Source organism: Oncorhynchus clarkii, chromosome 3 (genome assembly GCF_045791955.1).
Source record: "Oncorhynchus clarkii lewisi isolate Uvic-CL-2024 chromosome 3, UVic_Ocla_1.0, whole genome shotgun sequence".
Classification (NCBI taxonomy): domain Eukaryota; kingdom Metazoa; phylum Chordata; class Actinopteri; order Salmoniformes; family Salmonidae; genus Oncorhynchus; species Oncorhynchus clarkii.
The window spans coordinates 30,950,973-30,975,576 of record NC_092149.1 but is presented as its reverse complement, the minus strand read 5'-3'; the positions used below and the strand labels follow the sequence as shown (position 1 = coordinate 30,975,576).

The 24,604-nt window shown below is 40.8% G+C and overlaps 3 protein-coding genes and 1 pseudogene across 3 annotated transcripts; 3 read left to right on the top strand and 1 right to left on the bottom strand.

Moving 5' to 3' along the window:
• Nucleotides 1–36: 36 nt before the first annotated feature.
• Nucleotides 37–5,396, bottom strand: LOC139393054 (tetraspanin-13-like). Its single transcript, XM_071141391.1, has 6 exons — nt 5,246–5,396; nt 4,379–4,546; nt 3,887–3,967; nt 3,506–3,619; nt 3,285–3,398; nt 37–2,482 (listed from the first exon to the last, which is right to left on the bottom strand). Exons 1-6 carry the CDS (start codon nt 5,369–5,371, stop codon nt 2,408–2,410), a joined length of 678 nt encoding a protein of 225 aa, XP_070997492.1. The 5' UTR covers nt 5,372–5,396; the 3' UTR covers nt 37–2,407.
• Nucleotides 5,397–6,457: 1,061 nt separating this feature from the next.
• On the top strand, nt 6,458–11,547 carry LOC139405901 (ankyrin repeat and MYND domain-containing protein 2-like). Its single transcript, XM_071148345.1, has 11 exons — nt 6,458–6,581; nt 6,895–6,966; nt 7,448–7,512; nt 7,866–8,004; nt 8,132–8,230; nt 8,446–8,606; nt 8,975–9,189; nt 9,506–9,641; nt 10,051–10,179; nt 10,364–10,493; nt 10,738–11,547. Exons 1-11 carry the CDS (start codon nt 6,545–6,547, stop codon nt 10,890–10,892), a joined length of 1,338 nt encoding a protein of 445 aa, XP_071004446.1. The 5' UTR covers nt 6,458–6,544; the 3' UTR covers nt 10,893–11,547.
• Nucleotides 11,548–15,314: 3,767 nt separating this feature from the next.
• LOC139405900 (sclerostin domain-containing protein 1-like) lies at nt 15,315–18,684 on the top strand. Its single transcript, XM_071148344.1, has 2 exons — nt 15,315–16,649; nt 17,655–18,684. The coding sequence occupies exons 1-2, from the start codon at nt 16,442–16,444 to the stop codon at nt 18,101–18,103; spliced, it is 657 nt and encodes a 218-aa protein (XP_071004445.1). The 5' UTR covers nt 15,315–16,441; the 3' UTR covers nt 18,104–18,684.
• Nucleotides 18,685–21,190: 2,506 nt separating this feature from the next.
• Nucleotides 21,191–24,604, top strand: part of LOC139405899 (D-ribitol-5-phosphate cytidylyltransferase-like) — a 34,471-nt pseudogene continuing 31,057 nt past the window's right edge.

Here is a 24,604-nt window from a genome sequence, read left to right as displayed (position 1 = left end):
CCAACCTTTGCAATCAAAAAGCAAGCAGAGCCACCAGACTTTAGATTACCTTAATAATAATAATAAAAACAGTTCTGTAAGAATGAGGTTTGTGCAGTAGGCCTAGTGCATCACAGCATATTGGCTATATTTAACCTTATTTTAACTAGGCAAGTCAGTTAAAAACAATGACTGCCTAGCCCAGCCAAACGACACTCCCCTGACAATATTGTTCTCAGACCAGATAATATTTCATTTGAGCTTTGAATACAAAATAGATCACCGATAGATTGGTGTAGCAACTAGAAGGTACAGCTGAGCATAAATTAAAATAACTTGCTTTTATATTTTACTGGGATAATTGTAATGGTGCTTTCAAGTCAGAGGTTTAGAATTGCCAGTTTGAAATATTTGGGGGTTTCGAGTTGGATGACCGTTCTAAACGATCTTTCCCAGTCGGATCTAGTGTTCTTCCCCTGATTTCCCAATTGTCTTGGACGCACTGAAGTCGGAGATTTAAGTTGTTTTGTAACATGGCATTAATCTCAGCTGAGGGAGAGCACAGCAGCTGGTGCGCCTCACTGTCCCTGCCATCTCCTTCCTTTCCTCCGGTGACACTGACCCGAGAGGGGACACAGTCTTACACCTGATGGCGAAACGCAGTCGCACCACATCTAACTCGTGCACAAATTCGTGTTGTTCCTTTGACCGGAGAAAGTTAAATATTAAAAATAGACCTAATAAATACAGCGGGAGTGAAAGCTTGGATAAGCGCGTTTTGTTTTGCAATTGTTTTATAAAGATTGACAGTGCTGAATCAAAAATGTTACATTAATTCAGTCATAAAACAGCAGCTCTTTGCTGTATTCTTTGACAATCTATGTAGTCATGGTTTGAACGTTATGAAATCTTACGTTGGATAGTATTCAACTGTCGCGGCCGAGGTCTTGGAAGCCTGTAAGCACGGTGATTTGAGCTATCCGATTGGCCAGCACAGTAGGCGCACTCGATTTAGCCCCGGAGTTTGTTTTTTTTTCAGACAAATTAAATGGTTCAAAATTGGAACACGTTGCCTCTCGGTGCACATGGTTTCTGAATCAAGTGCGCATGCCGCCAACAGCGCAACACAAAGGGAACGCCAGCCTTTATCTTTCGCTTTTCTACAGAAATGTTTGATCGACCGGTTGGTGACCTACTGGTCTAGGGAATTGACAACGATCATTCGCATGGTGAAATATGTTACCACTGCCAGCTAGTGGCACTATACACTAGCAACACTATCACAGAACAGCTCACATGTGCTAAGTTGATCATACAAATGTAAAAGAGCCCGTTTGTTTAACATTGATTTACGTATGGGGATGCCTTCATGAACAGGTTGGGCAGCCTATAGAAGAATGAAAGGGACTACACAGTCAGTTCCTGGTTCCTATCCTGTTTGGATGGCAGGAATGTAGCCTAGGCGTGATTAACAGCACTAAGTTACATTTTCTTAGTAGGTCATAAGACTGCATTGCAACTCACTGTGCTCTGTATCTAAAGTAGATCTCAGAGGGGTTTGGCCAAATGAGGCAAGGCAAGTTTCTATGCAAACCCCAATGTTCACTGGAGAACAGTTAAACTAGTGTGTTGGATGAAGCATTGAAGTCACACTACCCCATTTCCAGTGAAGAAATCACCTCAGTAAATTATTTTCTTCCTGAATCTCCTTTTGATAATTGTATTTTTTTGGTTGTGACATTGTCAATGCGAGTGATAATAGCCTAAAGTAGATGTTTAGAAATGGGTTGTAATATGAACTGATACAAAATCAGTTTGTGTAACGCTTGACGCGTCCAGATTTCAGATGAATAGGATGATATGGCCTAACCATTTAGAAACACAGACAACAAAAAAGCTTAATGTTTGTACTGGTACATGCCCTGTGAAGTGATCAACTCCATCTAAACTTCAGTAGAGTTGAATCTGAAAAAGAAGCTGAATCTGTTGGCATCCGTATGACATCTAATACCACCCCCCCATACACGCAACAAAGACGGCACTGTGTAGGTACCCAAAGAAAGCCGGGTTTGAAACTGGGAATCCACAGACAGCTTACCAGGAAACATTACGCTCTGCCTGTGCTCTGTTTGTATAAGGTTTGCACAGTAGGTTTATGACATTTGATCACGACTCCAATCAGTGACCTCAGTCAAATTTAACCTTAAAGTAACTGCTCTCAATTTCAGTGTCCATCACTCAAGATTCAAATTGATTGGAATTGTTTTCACTAACTTTGTCAAAAAAAAAGTCAAGTGTTAGATATATCAACCTCATAGTTATATTATCACAGCAATGGCAATATCTGAATAGGAAACAGTCGTAGATGAGTCACAGGTTCTAAATACAAATGCATGACAGTGCAAAGTTGAGTTTATGAACAGGCTAGTTATAGAAATGCACCAGAGTTTGGATGGGAATCCTTCTGATTTCTGTATCTGTGTGTTAGCCACACTCCCAGGATCTGAAATTAGATGGGAAAAAAATGAATGTGATTAAATTAATACTAAAGCACAATACATAGTGAGTGTACAAAACATTAGAACACCTTCCTAATATTGAGTTGCACCCACTTTTGCCCTCAAAAGCCTCAATTCATTGGGGAATGGACTTTACAAGGTGAGACGTGTTCCACAGGGATGCTGGCCCATGTTGGACTCCAATGTGTCCAAACGTAGTGTCAAGTTGGCTGGATGTCCTGGTGGACCATTCTTGATACCCATGGGAAAGTGTTGAGTATGAAAACCCCAGCAGCGTCGCAGTTCTTGACACACTCAAACTGGTGAGCCTGGCACCTACCACCATACCCCATTGAAAGGCACTTAAATATTTTTGTCTTGACCATTCACTCCCTAAATGGCAGTCCATGTCTCAAGGCTTGAAAATCCTTCTTTAACTCGTCTCCTCCCTGTCATCTACACTGATTGAAGTGGATTTAACAAGTGACATCAATAAGGGATCATAGCTTTCACCTGGTCAGTCTGTTATGGAAAGGGGAGGTGTTCCTAATGTTTTGTACACTCAGTGTAGATATCAATAGATTTGGAATTGTTGAAATCATTTCTGAAGCCAAAAAGTCTAAATCAAAAGTCTAAAATATAGAGTGTCGATGACATAATATAAAAATGCAGACAGTAAAAGTCCCCACTACAGAGTTATGTTTTCAGTTCCAATTTACATAGTAAAAGGCTGTGGGATTCCTATGTTACACAGCAAGTTCTACCCATTGCCAGTGCATTGCTATGAGGCTACAGCAGGTTGCTAACCTCTGTGAAGCTGAAGAAGCATCCAATCCCACCCACAAAGCGTAAAACCTCCTCAGCATGACTTTGGATGATTGGAGCACAAGGGTCGCAGGATAATGGGTTGGAGAAACAGTCCTGTAGTGTGAGGAAGCAAGTAGACAGGACATCATTTAAGTAATATGTCCATCACTATCTGACAAACATGTTGCTGGTTTACACTGATAACAAGCCAGAGTCTTTACCGCGTCACAGGTGCCATTATAGTCTGGATGGAAGAAGCCACAGCAGTTTAGAGTTTTCTCCACATCCTTCTGAGTGGCCTCGGACTTGTTCCAGCCCACCTCTAGGAGTTCTTTCTACAGTGGGGGAAATGGATGAAGTGGTGAAGGGAGATTTGAATTCTGTGACCAGAACCTCATTCAGCATGTCGTCAATCAGAGTGCTTCTTTGCGATCAACTGGAAATTATTCACACTTTCCATTTATGTTGTGCCTTATCCATTTGTTAAATATCTAATACAGGACACAGAAGGAAAGTATGAATGATTTCCAGTATTTATTTAAGGTGTTCTACAGATTAAGTGGTCATGAATCACACTATACACATAATATATTGTCACGTACCTGCTGCTCTTTATTGATAGCCAGACATGCGGCAGACACTGACAGCTGCACCATGAACACCAGGAACAGAATAATCATGTACTGAGGCCAATTAAGGAAGCTCACATGTGACAACCCTCTGGAAACAAACTAGGCAACGCGAGACTGTATTTGAAAGAGAATTGTTCATAAAGTGAGAAAATAGCAGTTATTAAGAGTAGTCTGGGTACACATTGCAACTAAGATCCTCTAGTATACAACAGTCCTCTGTTTCAGTAGGTGTTGTAGTTTGTGTTCACTTAACCATGTAATGATAGGGGACATGAATAAAACACATTACAACCACACAAAACCAATCATATCACATGAAGGTGATGAAAAGTGAGTGGATCTAGGATCAGCTTCCCTTCCCCAATCCTAATCTTAACCATTAGTTGGGAAAAATGCAAAAAAAAACATGACCCAAGTTCAGTGTCTAGGGGCAACGTCACCCTAGTCCTGATTGAAGGATACAAAGAACAGCAGGACCTGGTGGTGCATTAGGGCTCCACAGAGGCCCACGAAGGCCACAAATAACAGGAAGATGCCCACGCCAATGACTCCAGCCACCACCCGAATACTGGAGACCAGGCCAAACCATTTCCCCCAAGCAGCTACTCCAATCAGCAGCAAGCTCACCATCTGAAGACCAAGCACAATACAAAGTGATGACAGAAGTCCACTAGGAACGGAAAAGCACTTAAAAGGACACTTCATGCGGATTTCTTTGATGTGGGCAAAGTCAACACCATCTCATATTTAGGCTACAACCTTCAGGTTGATTAATTAAAGTCTTTAGACAGATGTTAAGATGAAATAAAAACACACATTTGATACATACAATATTTATTAAGACATTGGGAAAGTATCACATTGAGTATTTTGATTATATTATACATTAATTGCAATAATTGTATGACGATAATTTATCACTCTATACAGATATGGTTTAGACAAGTGGTTCCCAACCTTTTTCAGTTACTGTACCACCAACATAAATGTGCTCTGCCCCGAGTAACCCTGAAGTAAAATGTATTTATGGGATTACAAGTAGGCTTATGGTATCATGAGGCTTCTTAAATACCCCAGAAGTCCTAGTACGCCTGGTTGGGAACCAATAATTTAGACTTTGCATTAACTGAGAAACATTGTGTCAACTGTTTGGAATGTAGCCTACTATCATTTTGATAGGTATCACAACGACTTAATTTGCATGATAGCCTTCTTGCCCTGGCTATATCATTCTTGACTAGAATCATGTTGGCTTTTGCACTTTCATTAATAGCCTATCATCGAAAAACAATTCGTACCCATATGGAAACATCTTTGCGTGGTACTTACAACATAAAGTATGTTCAGAGCGCATAAGGAATTCTTCGTGCAAACAAATCCTCCGCAAACCATCTCGAACAAAGCAATTATCAGACTCAAATGTGTCTGAGTTGGAAAAGTAAGAAGTCTTATCATTGAATGAAAAACACTGACTGTGGCGTTTTTAAGGTGTGTAGGATTCCAAGGAGGGACAAGTCCAGGGAAATAGGTTTTCAATTTACCGGATTGGTCGTCTTGAAATGATGACTTCACATATGCAAATGCAGCTAAAAAAATGTGTGATGGCTGAGCAAGTAATTACCCAAGTGTTATTTTATGTTTATTTATTTATCATTTACTTAACTAGGAAAGTCAGTTAAGGGACAAATTCTTATTTACAATGACAGTCTAACCTGGTCAAACCCGAACGACGCTGGGCCAATTGTGCGCTGCCCTATGGGACTCACAATCACGACCGGTTGTGATACAGCCTGGAATCGAACCAGGGTATGTAGTGACACCTCTACCACTGAGACGCTGTGCCTTTTTGACCACTGCGCCACTCTGGAGGTTTACTAGGACTAGGCTGCACTGTAAGACATTTCACATAAAATATTCCCTTACAAAAAAAGATTGCAATCAGAGTGCAGTAAGCTGCAAATAATATGTCCAAAAATATATATATTTTTTTACTACAGTAATTTTGCAGTGTAATTGCAGTTAGAGTGCAGTATAACTGCAGTTCAACTGCAGTACACTACAGTTATTATGTAATTATGGCTCCAAAATACCACAGTAGACTGCAGTTACTGCATTTTACTGCAGTTTCAAAACTGCAATCTTTTTGTAGGGTAACCCCTACAAAAAAAGGGTAAACCCCTACAAAAAAAGATTGCAATTTTGAAACTGCAGTAAAAGTGCAGTAACTGCAGTCAACTGTGGTATTTTGGAGCAGTAATTACAGAATAACTGTAGTGTACTGCAGTTACACTTCAAAATTACTGCAGTAAAAAAAATGCTATTTTTGATGAGGTAAAAATACTTTTGAAACAATGGGAGCATATAACGACACTAGAGTATCTTTAACCTTTATCCTCTAATTTGGAAATTGATAAACAACACTATTGCTTTTCAATAAAACACCTTAATATTTGTTATACAAGTTATGAAAGTGTGCTCGTGCTTAAGAACAAATGTGATGAATTATACTACACTAAAACATATTGAAGAACACTGACCGCTAGAGGAACAATGTATAAAATACGGTACGTCTAAACGCTTCAACATATCAAGAATGAACTTTCTAAACTTCTGTGGAACTGCTAACAAATGTTGAAAAGGGGGAGGAGAATGGGCTTTGAAAGCGGTTTGTATTATGATAAATTATTACGGTGTTGAAATGTTGTATACTGCAATAATATGTATGCATATTATTTACGTTCTGTGTTAATGTCTTCAATGGAAGAGAAAAAGTTGAATGAATTCATATGAATTTCAATGCCCACCCTTGTACTAAACACGTGGTACAGTCTGAAACCACCAGTTTAACCCCAACAGCCAGCTAGCAAGCTTCAGAATGAAAACCAAACAACGTGATAGTCTATAATTTAGTTTCACTCATAATTATCCATATTTGTCTTATGTCATTGACTGATTTTTTTTTAAACACACAATTCTAGCCAATATGTCAGCTCCGAAGAAGGGAGATCTATCTCCCACGGAGAGGGAATTATTCGTAGTTATTGCTGCAGGTAAATCCTCTTTACTTTAATGCTAATGCTAGCTAGCTAGCTAGACAGTACGCTTGCTACTGTAGTCTAGATAAGATATCTGAGATTGCTGTGCGATTTCACATTTAACTAGTGCGTTATGTAATGGGTTAAATTATGTTTCTAATGATGGTGACTATATGGCTAACTTGATAGCTCAATTCAGCAAGTTGCATTGGAAAGAAACTTGCTAACTACTGTAGCTAGCTAGCCAAGCTAGTACAGATAGTTATAAAAATCTCTAATCTGCTAACGTTAGTATTGTACAGTACTACTAGACGTTATGTTAGCAAGCTAGCCAGTTCATAAAATTTATGAAAACAGTTTTCTAGACAAGATAACTGTTGGTTGTTTCAAGCCTTGGTTAACTTGTGGCAGTGTTCATAACTTTCAATGCAATACAATCCCTTGAAATTATAGCATGCTTGTACAAGTAATGATTGACCGTTGATGCTTTTTTCAGGAAATGTTCAAGAAGCCTCAAGATTATTGGGCTGCAAGGATGTCAGAGTCAACTGTTTGGATGAGGTTTGATTTTTCAACGATATTATATTGTAACATTAGTTTTTGATTGATTTATGCTCTTCATAATTTGTCTGCAAACTGGACAGTAAGGAAACCACAGACAGCGTGTCTCTTTTTGTTTCATAACATTGCCTATGTCTGCTCCTCAAGAGGCAGGCAGTCCATTCCAGGCACTCCACAGTTTAGCAAAAGCTATTTTCCGCAATCTCATTGTCCTGTATTGTGCATTCTACAATGCTGTACAATGGGAAATATTTTTATGTGGATTTAATTCGGCATCATTTGTCTATAATAGGCTACTTAAATGATGCATATCTACAACATACACTACTGACAGTTCTGTTTCTCCTTCTCAGAATGGGATGACACCCCTCATGCACGCTGCATACAAGGGCAAGGCGGACATGTGCAAGCTGCTACTGCAACATGGGGCAGATGTGAACTGTAATGAACACGAGCATGGATACACAGCACTGATGTTCGCCGGGCTATCAGGTAGGCATATTTTCTCACTGTTCATATTGCTGAGAAAGGATATCCCTGTGTAGATCAGGGTGCCCCATGGTGAATTCATTAATTTTACTGTGTGCGGTAACTCTTTTCTCCCCACCTTGCCATCTAGGTAAGACTGATATCACCTGGATGATGTTAGATGCAGGAGCGGAGACAGATGTGGTCAACTCCGTCGGGCGAACAGCATCTCAGATGGCTGCGTTTGTCGGTAAGTACAGTAAGAATATCACACATAACAGGAAGTGGATGTGATGTCTGTGACGTAGAATAAACTTGAATGACTCCATATTGGCATTGCCCCCCTTTATTCTGATCGTGTTCATTAGGGCACATTCTGTTTGGAGCCTTATGAATGCAACCTCTGTCACAATGAGACATCGGAGCTTGTTTCTCACCCAGGTGTATCTCCTCTCCTCTCCCCAGGGCAGCACGACTGTGTGACGGTGATCAACAACTTCTTCTCGCGGGCCAAGCTGGAGTATTACACCAAACGCCAGGGGCTGGAGAAGGAGCCCAAGCTGCCCCCCAAACTGGCAGGGCCCCTCCACAAGATCATCATGAGCACCAACCTCAACCCCGTCAAGGTAAATACCACCACCGCTGTCTCTGGGCCACAATATGGAATAGTGGGTTTGGAGTGAGATATTAAGTGATGCATCAAAGCAATGTGTACACCAGACCACTCAGACCAGCAAGGATATCAGGCGGAAAAAAAGTAAGCAGACCTTTTCCGACTAAAGACAAGTCTGTTGGTGAACTGTAAAAGGCAAAACACAAAGACAGACCACCACCAATATAACCCTATCCATGCGTTATGTCACCTTTTTATAAAGCATAGCTTTTTGGGGAATAATGGGTTATGTGACCTTTGGCAATCCATCCTACATAGGGAGCTGTTATGTCACCCTTTATAGTGTATGAGAACCCCCCCTTCTCTGTCTGCCTCTCTCAGATGGTGCTTCTGGTGAAGGAGAACCCGGTGCTGGCTGAGGTGGAGGCCCTGGAGAAGTGCCGGCGGGTGATGGAGCTGATCTGTGAGAAGTGTGTGAAGCAGCAGGACATGAACGAGGTGCTGGCAATGAAGATGCACTACATTAGCTGTGTGCTGCAGAAGTGTGCCTCCTTCCTCAAGGAGCGTGATGACAAGCTGGAAGGACTCATCAAGAGGTGGGCGAGGGGGTTGGACTGGGCTGGTTTTCCAGACATGCGTAGAGTATACACATATGAACATGTAAATACATATGGGGCTGGTTACCCGGACACTATTATTACTATTTATAGATATTTTTTATTAAACTGGACTCACAGAGGATGTCAATGCAAAAAGTCGGTAAGATAAGGAAGAAATTGCTATGAAATGCATATATCTGGCTGCACTGATGATGTGTAGAAATACTCTTGACACACTAAATCTGTTTTTGATTGTTATGTATACTGTATTGCAATGCATACAACCCCAGATGTCATTGCTGTCCCCATGCAGCTTGTTGAAGGGCCGGGACAGTGACGGCTTCCCGCTGTTCCAGGAGAAGTTCATCAGAGAGTGCATCCGCAAGTTCCCCCACCGCGACGCCACGCTGCTGCAGCAGCTGGTACGAAGTATCGCTCCCGTGGAGATCGTGAGTCAATCAGTCATCAATCAAATTGATTTATGAAGCCTTTTTTCCCATCAATATTTGTCACAAAGTGCTTTTACAGTCATGCTCTCTCTCGTGATGTCTGTCTGTGTATTTAATATAGACTCATTTTGCAACGTCAGTTTGAGTGAAGCACCACTTGTAATAGTTTCATGTTATGGGCTTAATAACTGTTTCAACGTTTATACTGTTAGGCCCAGTTTCCCAGACAATGATTAAGCTTAGTCATGGACTAAAAAGCATGCTCAATGAGGAATTTCCTTTAAAATAGCTTTTTAGTTCATGACTAGGCTTAATCTTTGACCATTAGTGTCATTTTCAATTGTTTGTACTGTATATCTTGTGTATATTTAGAATTTTCTCTACCATTTCCCCTTTCTGTCCTGGTCAGGGTAACGATCCTACAGCCATCTCAGTTTTGACCCAGGCTATAACAGGACAAGTGGGCTTCATGGATGCAGAGTTCTGTACCACCTGTGGGGAGAAGGGAGCAGAGAAGAGATGCTCCATCTGTAAAATGGTAGGCACAATGCGCTTTTCTACAGTAACTCATATCAATACAGTCAAATGCTATATTCATATATCCATTGTCATCATTCATAGAACTGCAATAGCAATGGTCAATCTGTCATTAGGTATCCTTGCATCCGATGCATGGGCCCCTCTTCTTACCCAACACATGCAACGTTTTTGTATTCCTATAGGTGATTTACTGTGCCCCAGCCTGCCAGAAAATGCACTGGTTCACCCATAAGAAGGTCTGCAAGCAGCTTCAGGAGCAGAGAGAAAAGCACGAGGCAGAGTCGGCCAAGCTGATGGAGCGACAGAGGAAAGGTATTGGAGAAATATTCTTCAGCCGTACATTTTCATGTCACCTCTTGTTTAATTTGTATATGTCTCATTGTAATTTTAAGTGACCAAGGATGACATGAAACACCTACTGTACATTGGTTACAAAACAATGCTTGGTTTTGAATAGGATGCTTCAGCTTCAAAAGTGGTAGTTAGGTTAAATCGTCTTTCCATTACGCCGTGTTACAAGGCATCATGTTAACAGTGGGCCACTTGTGTTTCTCAGAGCAGAGCCAGGCGGTAGAGTCGGCGACAGGCTCCATGCAGGACCTCTCAGTAGGACCCAATGAAGACTCTCCAACTTTCCCGTCAACCTCTGACAACCAAGCAGACCCCCCTCCCTGCAGCCCTGTCTCCACCACTCCAGACACAGAGAACTGAAGGAGGTCTGTAAGGGACGTCCAACACAGGTGCACAATGCCTATACACCCTGCTGTCTCCCCTACTACAGTTCTACACTGTTGTCCTATAAGGTCTAAGGGAGGCCTGCCATGTAAGGCCCAACAGTTAACCTGGGGATGAAGTACGCAGGAGCTTCACACAAGCTTAAGGCCTGAACCCATGGGAAAGGATCCCTTATTTATTGATGATCTGACATTGTTTTCCACCAAAGCAACGCAACACTATTGCACACAATGGAATAAGGGTTAGGGTCACGAGTGTCTATGCTTTTTATTTTTATTATTCCATGTTTTTTTTCATCATTCATGTCCAATGTTAAATTGTACACTAATGTTTTTTTTCAAGAATAATGCAAAGTGCTTCAGGGAGTGTTATGTAAAGAAGTAGTCATAGGTTTAATTGCTTTTCTGTTTGTTCATGTCCTTAATTTCCCTAGTTAATAGATAAAGGACATTGTTTCCAAACATACAGTAAAGTGGCTTGAATTGGCCAAGAACAAAATAATTAAGTTACTGTAACCTCCTGAAAAAGCAATTTGGCAAATCCCTCTAACAATGTGGCTTTTTTTTTGTTGAATACTGATGTTTCGAAGATGTCAAATGACTGTGATTGCAATAAAACAGAATAAACACCACTACTGTCTCTGTGCTTTTGATTGTATGACAGATTACTCATCTGAGTGTCAGCCTGTTTGTATCAGTCATGCCAAACCTTGCCACTCCTTGTCATGCCAAACAATGTTTTGTATGACACCGCTTTGACATGATAGCACAAACAGATCTGGGATCAGGCTAAGACTAGACTCCACTCACATGGGAAATGTGCTTAACGTAGACCAGTGAGGATTCAGACTCCCAGAGTTCTTCCTCCAGTTCATCCTGTACTGTGTAACATTGAACTGGGGTGTCTGTTTGTTGTGTAGTGGTAATGAGAAAACGGTGATTCTATTGACTGTTATAATTCAGCTAGAGCTCCCTCTACAGGCTCATACAGCATGACACCACAGTGGTATGACCTCCAAGCGAGAATTTCAATTGTATTTCCTCACATCCTCCTCTTCTCAAAGCATATTGGAGAAGATCTGAGGTTCCTCCCCTGGGATCTTCTCCTCCAATGCATTTTGAGAAGAAGCCATAGTAGAGAGGACATGAAGAATCGGTTAAATACAATTGAGATTCACCCCTAATGTTTCTGGTGTAGTTATCTGAACATGACAGTGAGGATGTTGGCCCCTGGATGGTTCCATTCCCCCAGCAGTGGAAATTGCCTTCCAGTCCACAGTGGAGAACTGCATGATGGATCTCTGCATGGCTCTGTGCACACTGGGATATGCTATCTCACCGAATGGGCTACTGGGCAGAGATAAGCATCACAGAGAAGCGCATATAAATAGACATTGAGAACATTCAATACTTTAGGATTCATACATTCAATTGTAACATTGCAGAATTTGTATCAAGAGATAATCACCCATATCCCTTATTTGTGACTTACTTTAAATGTTGTCTTGATCCATAGTGAACTGCAAGTCGGATGAAAATGATCAAATTGATTGCATTTTCTCAATTTTTGAATTCAATAAATTAAAAAAGCTGGTGAATTGCAATATAAGGCAAATGCTCTTCTCTTTTGGTACAGTACAGTATTTTACCTTGAGCAAGGTGTCATCCCTCCCCATAGATGCCAGTCTCTCTACTGGCAGGAGTCTCTGCCCAGCTGCCAACTGGGGGACACAATGGTGTTCTATACTAAACGGCTGTAATGAACTGTTCCTCTCCTCCTGCTTCATCTCTGTCAACCGGGAATCACTTTAGGTTCAACAAGGATCCCAGAATTGACACAGCAATGTATTGTAACAGTTTGTAACGAGTTAGTTGCCTATTTTCCCATTTTTGGAATGTGATTTCAATATTTGTTGACATACCTCTTCTATCCAATAGCTTCACCGAAGGCAAGTTATGGACCACATATTGACGATATCCGGTCTGTTGTGAGTAGCGATTCAGGGGAAAAAAGCTGCAAAAGCAATTGTCAAACAAGTTTTCATCTACAATACTGTGTCAAATCTAAAGGAGGCTGGTGGGGGGGAGCTATTGGAGGATGGGCTCGTTGTAATGGCTGGAATGGAATTAATGGAACGGTATCAAACATATGGAAACCACGTTTGACTCCGTTCCATTTGTTCCATTCCAACCATTAAAATGAGTCTGTCTTCTTTTCCTCCACCCACCAGCCTCCACTGGTCATATCTGTTGTTCCTCACATAACCATGTCAAATGTGAGGGCCTTAGACTGTACAGTATCAGTGGAATCCCTATTCACCCACTGACAGTGTGGAGATGCTGCAAGTTCCTCAGCTCAGCCACGCAGTCCTCCAGCCTCTTCATTTGGTGTTTGTGCAGAAGAAGAACCCAATGAAAGGTCAGGTGTCCCAGGGCGTCTAGGAATGGAAAACATACAGTAAGGACTGTAGCCTGGGTGCCAGCCTGTTTCTGCTGTCTTAACAGCTCCATGTGACATTGTCATGCCAAACTTGGCTTGACAATGACAGCAATGGACTTGGCAAGAGCACAAACAGATCTGGGAACAGTCTATAAACAGGACAGGCATGTGTGCACTTGAGGATGGAAAACACAGATCCACATCAAGACAAACTCACACAGAACATGCAATGCAATGTTATAGCATATGCTTAGGAAAATAAAGATGGCAATATTTACCTGAAATATATGTTATTTTTTTTATTTTGGAGGTAATTTTCTGTCATGCAACAGTTGAGGGAATGGTAGGAGAGTTCGGTAATTTGAAACATTTACAGAACATTATGAATTGGAAATGGGAAAATTATATTTTTCCTTTCTTGGCTATTCTGATATGACATGCCTAGTGTTTGATTGCCACACATTCCCACATTTAATATAACTGTATGCAGTATCATTATCTGTTTGTGATGTTGGCTACAGTACCTTGTTAAGTATCTCAGCATGGAGAATCTTGAAAAGTCTGGAATATTGACAAGTCCTCTATAATAAAATTTAGTTCATTTGCATTCTCTGCATTTTATATAACATAATACTGGCATATACTGACATGATTGGTATTTTCCAACAAATTATTTTTTACAGGTCACATCAAGTCCACAGCCTTGCAAGGAATAGGGCCTCATTTGAAATACTTAAGTTATAGATTCCATAGAAGTTATGACAAGACTACTTTTTGGCAAGGTAAAGTTGACAGACATCAATGTCCCTCATGATTCCATACTTCTGGAGAGCATCATGAAGCCCCTGTAGGAATATGCAGTGAAATTCTAAATATCATTACATCTTCAAAATACTTGATCAATCTTTTAGGTAAAATAAATGAAGTATAGTAATTCAGACATGTCTATCACCTATGAAGGACAAACCAAACCAACCACCCTACTAGATCTACCTGGAGCCAGGAAACCCCTGTTTTATATTATTTTCTCATAACAAAGAATTCTGTTCTCTTGCCTCATCTTCAGATTACACAGGTTTCTGAAAAAATGTTTATTTTTTTTTGGGGGGGGGGGGGGGGGGGGGGGGGTTAGGAGGCAATAATTTATAGATTTTGGTGTAATCTGAGGCTAAATGATAACAATCATGATATTGTTTTATTTATTGTTATTATTATTTTAACGTTCATGATATGACATTGTTATTCGTGCTGCAATTGAGTTCCTTCAACAATGGCAACGACTGGTCAGTAGATGGCATACTATCTCTACCTAGTGTATTGACTGCAGGGTGACAAAGGTTTCCCTGAATTGCATGCACTTATTTCATGACATTATCGTGGGCCTATTACTGAATTGTAGCCCAAGTTCACAATTCTATTCTTCACAGTAAACTGTGATATTTCACAATTTTGACATAATAATTCATATCAATTATAATATACAATTGGGAAAATGAAATCAGTACCTTGAATCTGGTGGCTAAAGGCAAACCGGGAACAGCTCTCTCTAGGATAAGACACAAATCCATTGTCTGCATTTATACAGTGGGCTTCCTTGGGGATTCATAGTGAATTCTACACACCCATGAACTTTTTCTCTTGGCTTTGTTCCCATGTTGTCCCTCTCTAGTCCCCCCCCAAACCCCCCCCCCCCCCCCCCCTCATATTACCACATGAGGGTCCCTTCCTGCCAATACACACACTCCTGTCATGTTGCTTGTCGATATGTTAATAACTCACTGTGTGTGTGTGCATATTTGTGCGTGCAGGAATGTGTGTGGGATTGTGTACCTGTCCTTTTACTTCCCACAGGATTCTGTCACCTGATCTGCTCCTATATGTCACGGTCTCCATGGTCTTGACACCTACAGACGGTGCTGTCTCAGCTTTCTGCTCCTTTAGATAGGAGAAACATGACAGTGGTATATCGTATGAACTTCTGCACCATTCACCCCATCACCTAAAGGACTGTAGACGGGAAAGCCATCCATGTATTACTAGTCTCCTGGGATAAAATGGTTTGATTGTCTTTATTTTGTGGCGGAAGTGAGGTAGGTGAAATAACTTTTTAGTGAAATATGCCTTGCATTAAAGTAAAAAAGAGACAAGGTCGTTAGTTACAAAATCAACAATAGTACAAACAATATTTTATGGCTTCACCTTTACATGTATTCAGGCAGATATTATATCACAAGATACAGTCATCTGCTTTGTTTTCAATGCTTTGTGGTATTCTGCACAGGAGGAAGGAGGGCCCTATATTTAAGGTTCATATGATAATGACACTGAACAAAAGTGTATCAGATTTCATTCACATAAGCAACAATTAGTGTCTATGTGTGACACTTCTTTTCAAATCTGGAAGACAAGGCTGAAGTGAATGCTCCCACAGAAGTAATTATATCTCTCCTTGCCATGAGTTGCGCACACACAAAGACTCCAGTTAGTCTAGGCACTCCAATCATTAGGTATAAAAATGACAAGGGATTGAGAGGTCGAGAGGAAGAGAATGACAGAGACCGAAAGCAAATTACACAGACCGTATCAGCTTTCATTTTTGAATTAAGAAGAATAGGTGAGATTGCATGTCAGAACATGGAAGATGATTAAATGAGGGAATATATATACAAATATATATAAAAAACATTTAACAGAAGAAGAACACATTACTGCAGAGACCAAAAGTGGAGGGTTCTTCTATTATTTTGAATAGATTAAATGTGATGAATAGATTGCGATTTTAAGAAGCATAAATTACGCAATAGCACCAAATCCCATCAATTGGAGAGACAGGGACAGGATCACTCCAGATGTTTTAGACGCACTGGCTCTCTAGCGCACAGACACATGGGCGTGGTTATCAAGTTACGCCCAGCCTTCAGTCAAGAGATCCCATGATGTGCACCTGAGCGGTTGCCAAAACTAGACTCGGGCAGGCCTATATAAAACAAGCTCAGAGCGTAGTATCTCTGCCGCAGACATCAGAGGCACAGAATCAATTTACCTGACACGGGATCTGCTTATTCCCTAAATCCCCAGAAGCAAATATGCACTTGAGCGCATGCAAGTCGTGCCACCTTGTATTCTTGTTTTCTATTCTTGTGAGGAGTTGTCAGGCGTTCAATAATGATGCTACGGAGATCCTATACTCGCACGTGGATACTCCTGTGCAGGATGCCCGGAGCAATGTCTCTTTAAATCGGGCAAGAAACGGCGGGAGAGGCGCGGGAAATACTGCTGGGAACGATAGAGTTGGTGAGTATTGTTCAGTATTCTTTCTCAAAACATTGAGAAATTGTGCTTTGTTTTTAACTGATTTACTTTTTTTTTTTTTTTTCTCAAGACAAGTGCATAGACATATTTTTTCCAGCGCAAGCAGGTTTATAGAGGCTTCTACAATTAGGTTGTTGAGATGGTGTTCTCTAAATTATATTTGAAATTAATATACTACATTCTTAATGTAACTGCTAAAATGACATATGATAAGCTCTGGTCAGTAGCTAAGTAGTGACACTCTCCAGAGACAGTATCAGATGCCCCAACTGAGTGAGACCAGGCAAAGCTTGGCACAATGATCTTCAATACACACACACACACACACACTCCTGGCAGACGTCCAAGCAGGGCAGCAGAGATTAGTCACCCAGGGCAGCCAGGCTAGCGTTTGGGGAGTGATCGTGTGTCAGCGCCACTGAATGGAGGTGTGTTCCTATACACAGGAAGTCTGTGATTGTGGCGCTGTTTGACTTGAGCTCTCTCAGGACCCCGAGCATGAAGGAGAGAAAGGGAGCCTCTCCTCTCTTCATTCATCAAACTCTGTCATAGAGAAGGGGGCACATTGTCACAGAGGTGTATGGCAGTCTGTGAATGGGGCCCTGGCTTGGATTACAGGGAGAGTGAGGAACTGTAGCCTGGAGCAGAACAGTGCTGATAGTCCTACCAGTTGCCCGCTGATAATCCTACAAGAAAGCCAGCTCCATTGACATAGCTCAGAACACTAAAGCCCTTCCTCTCATGCAAGTGCAATGCACCATTTCCTCCCTACAAGCCAGTAACCAGTATAGGCTTACAGTCTGTGCCAAAAACCTCCAAATGAACCAAATAGATGGCTGTGTTTGTAAGGTTTTCTGATCGAAAACCCTTTATGTTACCTGAAGTAGGATTCAAAGTGAAACCAAATTGTTTGTGGCCACAAAAGGACATTTTTAAATCTTCAAAGTAGTTTGATTCTCATCGTTTTTCTTTTTCTCTCTTTCACAGACCAGAGAAGCCAAGTTGGCTGTAGAGAGCTGAGGTCCACCAAGTACATCTCTGATGGCCAATGCACAAGCATCAACCCCATAAAGGAGCTAGTATGTGCTGGCGAGTGCCTCCCCGCTCAGATGCTTCCCAACTGGATTGGCGGCGGCTACGGCAGAAAGTTTTGGAGCCGGAGGAACAGTCAGGACTGGCGCTGCGTCAACGACAAGACGCGCACCCAACGCATCCAGCTGCAGTGCCAGGACGGCAGCACAAGAACGTACAAAATCACTGTGGTCACCTCGTGCAAGTGTAAGAGGTACTCCCGGCAACACAACGAGTCGAGCCATATGAAGTTTGAGGAGCCTGCCTTGTCTCGGCCCCAGCTTCTCCACAAACACAAAGCCAAAGCCAAAAGGAGGCTAGGGAAGATTAAGCTAAATGAGAATTGGCATGAAGCAGAGCCCTAAGGCAGGACTGCAGAATGCCTCTGTGACTGTGGTCTTGGATTATCTCCTTATTGGGACTGGCTTGTTGTGAGGAGGACCACTGAAAGTAACTTTGTAAAAGCGAATGGCATTGGTTGCTTGCTACATCTGAGGACCAATGGGCACCATTGAGTCATTAGCTAATAAGATGAAATTCACCTAAATGGGGTCATCATGACCAATAGAACTGTCTGGAACTTTAAGATAACTCGCATCATTTAAATTCTTGTATGACAATGTAAACCTGCTCATAACTCCATTATACAAACAGTTTTACAGCCAATATAATGCTATAAAATAAGCTCTGCATGAAAAGGGATTCCCAACACAAAAGCACCACAAATACACAACACAATGTAAATATGTGTACATATATAATATGATATCACATGTCCTCTGAAGTATGATAACATATGTATAAACGTTTTTGATAAGATGTATATGATGTAATATATATGTTGTATTGCTATTCATTTGATAAACCTTTTAATATGCATCACACATATTTTGCAAAAATCTGTCATTGCTCATGCTTTCATTTTAATAAAACATGTTAACCCAAATTTCCCCTTATTGTATGTTGATTCTTACTTTAGAGACCTAATTTACCACTTTTAAAATGGACTATTACCCAGTATTATTTTTTGCATACTTTATTGATGTTCCCCCTGCAATTATTTTATGTCCTGGGGCCATTTTCAAGTTCTTGTTTCATTGATGTAAATCCATGTCCTGTGGCAGGCTACTTACACATAGTAATTTAGTTTTAATCATAACTTGGGTGGCAGCGCATGTCGACCACCTACAAATATGTAGGCCTACCCCAAATTGTTCTATGGAACACTAGATGGCATTTCAATGTTGAAGCATGTACAGTTGAAGTCGGAAGTTTACATACACCTTAGCCAAATACATTTAAACTCATTTTTTCACAATTCCTGACATTTAATCCCAGTAAAAATTCCCTGTTTTAGATCAGTTATTATCACCACTTTATTTTAAGAATGAAATGTCAGAATAATAGTTGAGAGAATGATTTATTTCAGCTTTTATTTCTTTCATCACATTCCCAGTGGGTCAGAACTTTACATACACTCAATTAGTATTTGGTAGCATTGCCTTTAAATTGTTTCACTTGGGTCAAACGTTTTCGGGTAGCCTTCCACAAGCTTCCCACAATAAGTTGGGTGAATTTCGGCCCATTCCTCCTGACAGAGCTGGTGTAACTGAGTCAGGTTTGTAGGCCTCCTTGCTTGCAGACGCTTTTTCAGTTCGTCCCACAAATGTTCTATAGGATTGAGGTCAGGGCTTTGTGATGGCCATTCCAATACGCTTACTTTGTTGTCTTGAAGCCATTTTGCCACAACTTTGGAAGTATGCTTGGGGTCATTGTCCATTTGGAAGACCCATTTGCGACCAAACTTTAACTGATGTCTTGAGATGTTGCTTCAATATATCCACATCACTTTTCTTCTTCATGGCGCCATCTATTTTGTGAAGTGCACTAGTCCCTCCTGCAGCAAAGCACCCCCACAACATGATGCTGCAACTCCCGTGCTTCACAGTTGGGATGGTATTCTTCGGCTTGCAAGCCTCCCTCTTTTTCCTCCAAACATAACGATGGTCATTATGGCCAAACAGTTCTATTTTTGTTTCATCAGACCAGAGGACATTTCTCCAAAAAGTACAATCTTTGTCCCTATGTGCAGTTGCAATCCGTAGTCTGGCTTTTTTATGGCGGGATTGGAGTAGTGGCTTCTTCCTTGCTGAGCAGCTTTTCAGGTTATGTCGATATAGGACTCGTTTTACTGTGGATATAGATACTTTTGTACCTGTTTCTTTCAGAATCTTCACAAGGTCCTTTGCTTTGTTCTGGAATTGATTTGCACTTTTCGTACCAAAGTGCGTTCATCTCTAGGAGACAGAACGCGTCTCATTCCTGAGCGGTAAAATAACTGCGTGGTCCCCATGATGTTTATACTTGCGTACTATTGTTTGTAGAGATGAATGTGGTACCTTCAGGCATTTGGAAATTGCTCCCAAGGATGAACCAGACTTGTGGACGTCTACAATTTTTTTTTATGAGGTCTTGGCTGATATCATTTGATTTTCCCATGATGTCAAGCAAAGAGGCACTGAGTTTGAAGGTAGGCCTTGAAATACATCCACAGGTACACCTCCAATTGACTCAAATGATGTCAATTAGCCTATCAGAAGCTTCTAAATCCATGACATAATTTTCTGGAATTTTCCAAGCTGTTTAAATGCACAGTCAACTTAGTATATGTAAACTTCTGACCCACTGGAAATGTGATACAATGAATAATTAATTATAAGTTGGAAAAATGACTTGTGTCATGCACAAAGTTGATGTCCTAACCGACTTTCCAAAACTGGTGGAGTAGTTGAAATCGAGTTTTAATGACTCCAACCTAAGTGTATGTAAACTTCTGACTTCAACTGTAGGTGAAGTAATCCCGTATCGTATAGGCCTACACATACAATTATCATATCCCACTAGTTATACAGTTGCACCAGATCAAGCAATCTTGAATAAATGAATATGCTGCGGGTAGCTTGGCTGTTAAGAGTGTTTCGCCAGTAACTGAAAGTTTGTTGGTTCAAAACCCTGAGCTGACTAGGTGTAAAATCTCTCAATGTGCCCTTGAGAAAGACACTTAACCCTAATTGCTCCTGTAAATCGCTCTGGATAAGAGCATCTACTAAATGACTAAAATGTAAATGTATGCTCAATTGCATCAAGCAGTCAACATTTTAAAAGGCATGAAATTCATAAATAACCACAAATACATAGTAGATATGATGATATCGAAATCTTGAGAACATCAGCAAAGACCGCACAGATAACATCAGTGACGTGTAGCTCGTATGGGGCTTCCTCGACGGCGCAAACCGAATCAATCACTAGTCTACGCGACTCCGCCCATAAAATAATGAATGAAACGGTACACGGGGATACCGGTAGGATATATTCGTGACATCAATGTTAGTCCGTTTTAACTTCAAATGAATACATTTTCCTGAAGCATGCAAGAGGAAACGGGCGACATGGCCAGGCCTGTTGATCCAGGGCATTTCTCAACATGCGAAGCCCGGTTGGACAAGCACATTGCGGGACTTTGCAGTGTCGATTTCCCGGTAGCTGTGGTTCTTCCAGCCGGTGGCAGTGGAGAAAGAACGGGGATATTGACACCCAAACAGTTCTGCACGTTTCTCAACATACTTCTGATAAGCTACACAATTCAAACTTTCGAGAGGTAACACTTGAAGTGTCGAATGTTTGCATGCAAAAACATATCTGTCCCGTTTGGAATACTGTAGTTTTATGGTCCTTCCCCGTAACCTTGTCACTGCACAAGGCAGTGGCCACATGTAAACAAACCATTTCACTGGGGTGCCAAGCTTTTTTATGTTATCGTTGAATAAATGTGAGGTTTTGTAATGTCTCAAATTATCCCATTCAAAAGATCTTTACTGAATCCATCAGGTCACACATTACAATTTTGAGTCTTTCTACAACTTCCAACAACTTTCTACAACTTCCAAAATAGCCTACTTGTTCTTTATACTACCATGTATTTTTGTTTCAATGTGACCATTTCATTGGAATTCTGTTGAAATAATGTATGCAAATAATTGCACCCGAATGTGTTATGTACGGTAATATAACAAGTCATGACACAAGTAATGAAACAAATATACTCAACAAGAATGATATGTTCTAACCACAGTGCGAAAGCTGTTGACTTATGACTAGACATACTGTTTCTTTGACAGAGTGCCATGGATCCAAAGCATCGTTGTGGTGGTTGCCAAGGAGAGCTTAGATTTGATGATGGACATTATCCACTGCTTCCACCACAGAAATGTCCTAGTGGTACATGGCGGATCTACTCGCCACAGATCCATATTCAATGGGGTCGGGCCCTCAGTGAGTGAGTGGGTGGTACGGCCCGCGTCAAACCAAAGGTGGTCATCATTCATGATGCAGTGCGTCCCTTTGTGGAAGAGGACTTCCTCCTGAAGATAACAATGGCTGCCAAAGAGCAAGGGGTTTGTACATATTCAAAGTCCTCTATATCTTCCACCGCGACACAGTCAGTGGGGCTCTGACGGAGCGATTCATTGCTCTCAACTGTAGCCATGTGTACCTACTGTAAGCCATGACAAATGTAAACCACATTGGCTGATATTAGTGGCTAAGGAAGACTATCAGTGTCTTCCTTAGCCACTAATATCAGCCAATGTGGTTTACATTTGTCAGCCACCCATGTTTAGATGGTGATTCATATTTACATTTTACTAGCTGTGACATGATATTGTTGAAGGCTGGTCACAAAAGTGAGAAGTGAGAGCAGGAGCTCTTTGACATTGGGGCTGACATTTTGTGTGTGTGTGTGTGTGTGTGAGTGTGAGTGACTGACTCTCAAAGCCGGCAGTCTGGTCTTCATTAACGTGCCAGTATCCCCGATCATGATTAAATGTCAGTCTTCTCTGAAGAGCATGAGATTAATTTTGATTTTAACAACATGTGTAACACACATAACACATGTTTGCTTTCATTCCATTTGCAAGTCATTTTGCCCCCACTACCTCATTGACCATACTTGTTCTTGGCACAATGGGGATTTTCATCCTCAATCACGTCATGGTCACAAGAAAATAGGATCTCAGGAATGTTGTTTAAAAAGCATTGAATGCACAAGCTGTTGTTTAGCTAGTATTTATTGTTGTTATCCAGCCATGGCTAGAACAATTGTGGTAAGCCTCAAGACACAATAGCATCGGAACCATTTGATACATTATGGATTGATGTGTGTATTTGCCATAAAGAATAAGGAAGAATGACATATTCTGTTCCGTTTATTATTTTGCAGGCTGCTGGGGCTATCCGACCTCTGGTTTCCACAATGATTGCTACCACATTGGAGGGCTACCTGGACCATTCTCTGGAGAGAACCAAGTACAGAGCCAGTGAGATGCCCCAGGGATTCATCTATGATGTCATCTACCAGGCTTATCAGAGGGTAGGTACTTCTAGGCAACTCTTGTACACAAAACATTACTTGTAGTCTACTCAAGGTCCAGTTAATAAAAACTGGTAGCCCGATTTATGTAAAAAATACATAGCCCCGTGAACCCAGCCTGATCTCACGAAAACTCACATTCTGTTTCAATTAAACAGAAAGTGAATGCATCAGTCAGTCTGTTTGACCTGGCTAAAAATGACTATGTTTACCGCGCACATTTGAATTAGGGATGTGACTGATATAACAACAAACTATGGAATGATTTTCTTAAATGGAAATATGCCAACAAGGATGCACCTTGAAACAAAATCCAAACCAAGCCTTGTACAGTAGTTAGTTCTCACGTTTAGATAATGATTTTGTGAAGTTGTCTCCACTTCCGGTCAGGGAAATAGAGAACCTTAGATGTCTGCAAACCTTTTTCCAAATCGAGCACTAGTCATGTCCTGCAGGTTTTGAATGTTCCCTCTCAATGTCAAATAATTGCTTTAAAAGGTCCCTTGAATCACATAAAATGACAGTCTGAGAGAGATTTATGCTTAAGAAATAATTAATCCCAGCAATGCGACTAGATGACAAAAGACTTTATGATTCTCATACATCACACCAAGTCTTTACAGTCGTCCATTGTTCACCAGATGTGCTCGAACCTGCAGGGTTTCAAGCTGAAGAGATTGTGGTGTGGGTGCCATCATTTTCACTATGGCATGGTTATGTCTGGGAAAGAAATGACACATTAATATACTCTGGCACTGTGCAGCCTATCACTCCATCGAACAACAGGAAAAGACCTCTTGGCTTGTCAAAGGTAACTTAAAAATAACATTGAAGTAACGTGGTTACTACAGGTCTAACTGTCTGTGTTTTTTTTAAAATTTACATGTGAGACGATTTGAACATCCAAGAATACTTGCGAAATAATAATGGAAATAATTTCACCTTGGGGTGATATCTCACAAAACTAGAACAAAAAAACAACATGATTTTGGGGATTTTCACAGCATTTAATCATAGAAGGGTCCTTTGGAGGAATGTTTGTTGACATATATTTGACATTTTTTAAGTATAATTCATATTAAGCTTTACGTCTTGCTCTGTACTATGAGTAGTATTTTGATTTCAATAACAATTTTCTTACAATAATTTATGAAAATTTATAAAATATAAACATGAACGGTGTTTGGATTTGTTACTTGGAAAACCACTCTATTACGTATCATCTATTATATTCTCTTTATTTGGCTTTTTTTTTTTACGCCATCCATTCAGCACGAAGCTCCACTATATGTCAATCAGATGAGCGAAGGTGTAGATTTTCCTTTGGTACTTTTTGCCGTAGTTCGCTCGATTTCGTTTGACTTAAATACTGTAGGTCCTTGATGATAAGTAATCCCTTTGATTATATGCCTTTCATATCAATGCATTATTATGT

Excerpts from the sequence above, each read along its gene's own strand:
- LOC139405901 (XM_071148345.1), top strand. The coding sequence starts at position 6,545 with ATGTTGAAAAGGGGGAGGAGAATGGGCTTTGAAAGCG. Across the intron at positions 6,967-7,447 it reads ATTCGTAGTTATTGCTGCAG|GAAATGTTCAAGAAGCCTCA; the intron begins GTAAATCCTCTT and ends TGCTTTTTTCAG. Across the intron at positions 8,005-8,131 it reads GATGTTCGCCGGGCTATCAG|GTAAGACTGATATCACCTGG; the intron begins GTAGGCATATTT and ends CTTGCCATCTAG.
- LOC139393054 (XM_071141391.1), bottom strand. The coding sequence starts at position 5,371 with ATGATAAGACTTCTTACTTTTCCAACTCAGACACATTTGAGTCTGATA. Across the intron at positions 3,968-4,378 it reads ACCAGGTCCTGCTGTTCTTT|TACATGATTATTCTGTTCCT; the intron begins GTATCCTTCAAT and ends AATTGGCCTCAG. Across the intron at positions 3,399-3,505 it reads ATAATGGCACCTGTGACGCG|GACTGTTTCTCCAACCCATT; the intron begins GTAAAGACTCTG and ends CTCACACTACAG.
- LOC139405900 (XM_071148344.1), top strand. The coding sequence starts at position 16,442 with ATGCACTTGAGCGCATGCAAGTCGTGCCACCTTGTATTCTTGTTTTCT. Across the intron at positions 16,650-17,654 it reads TGCTGGGAACGATAGAGTTG|ACCAGAGAAGCCAAGTTGGC; the intron begins GTGAGTATTGTT and ends TCTCTTTCACAG.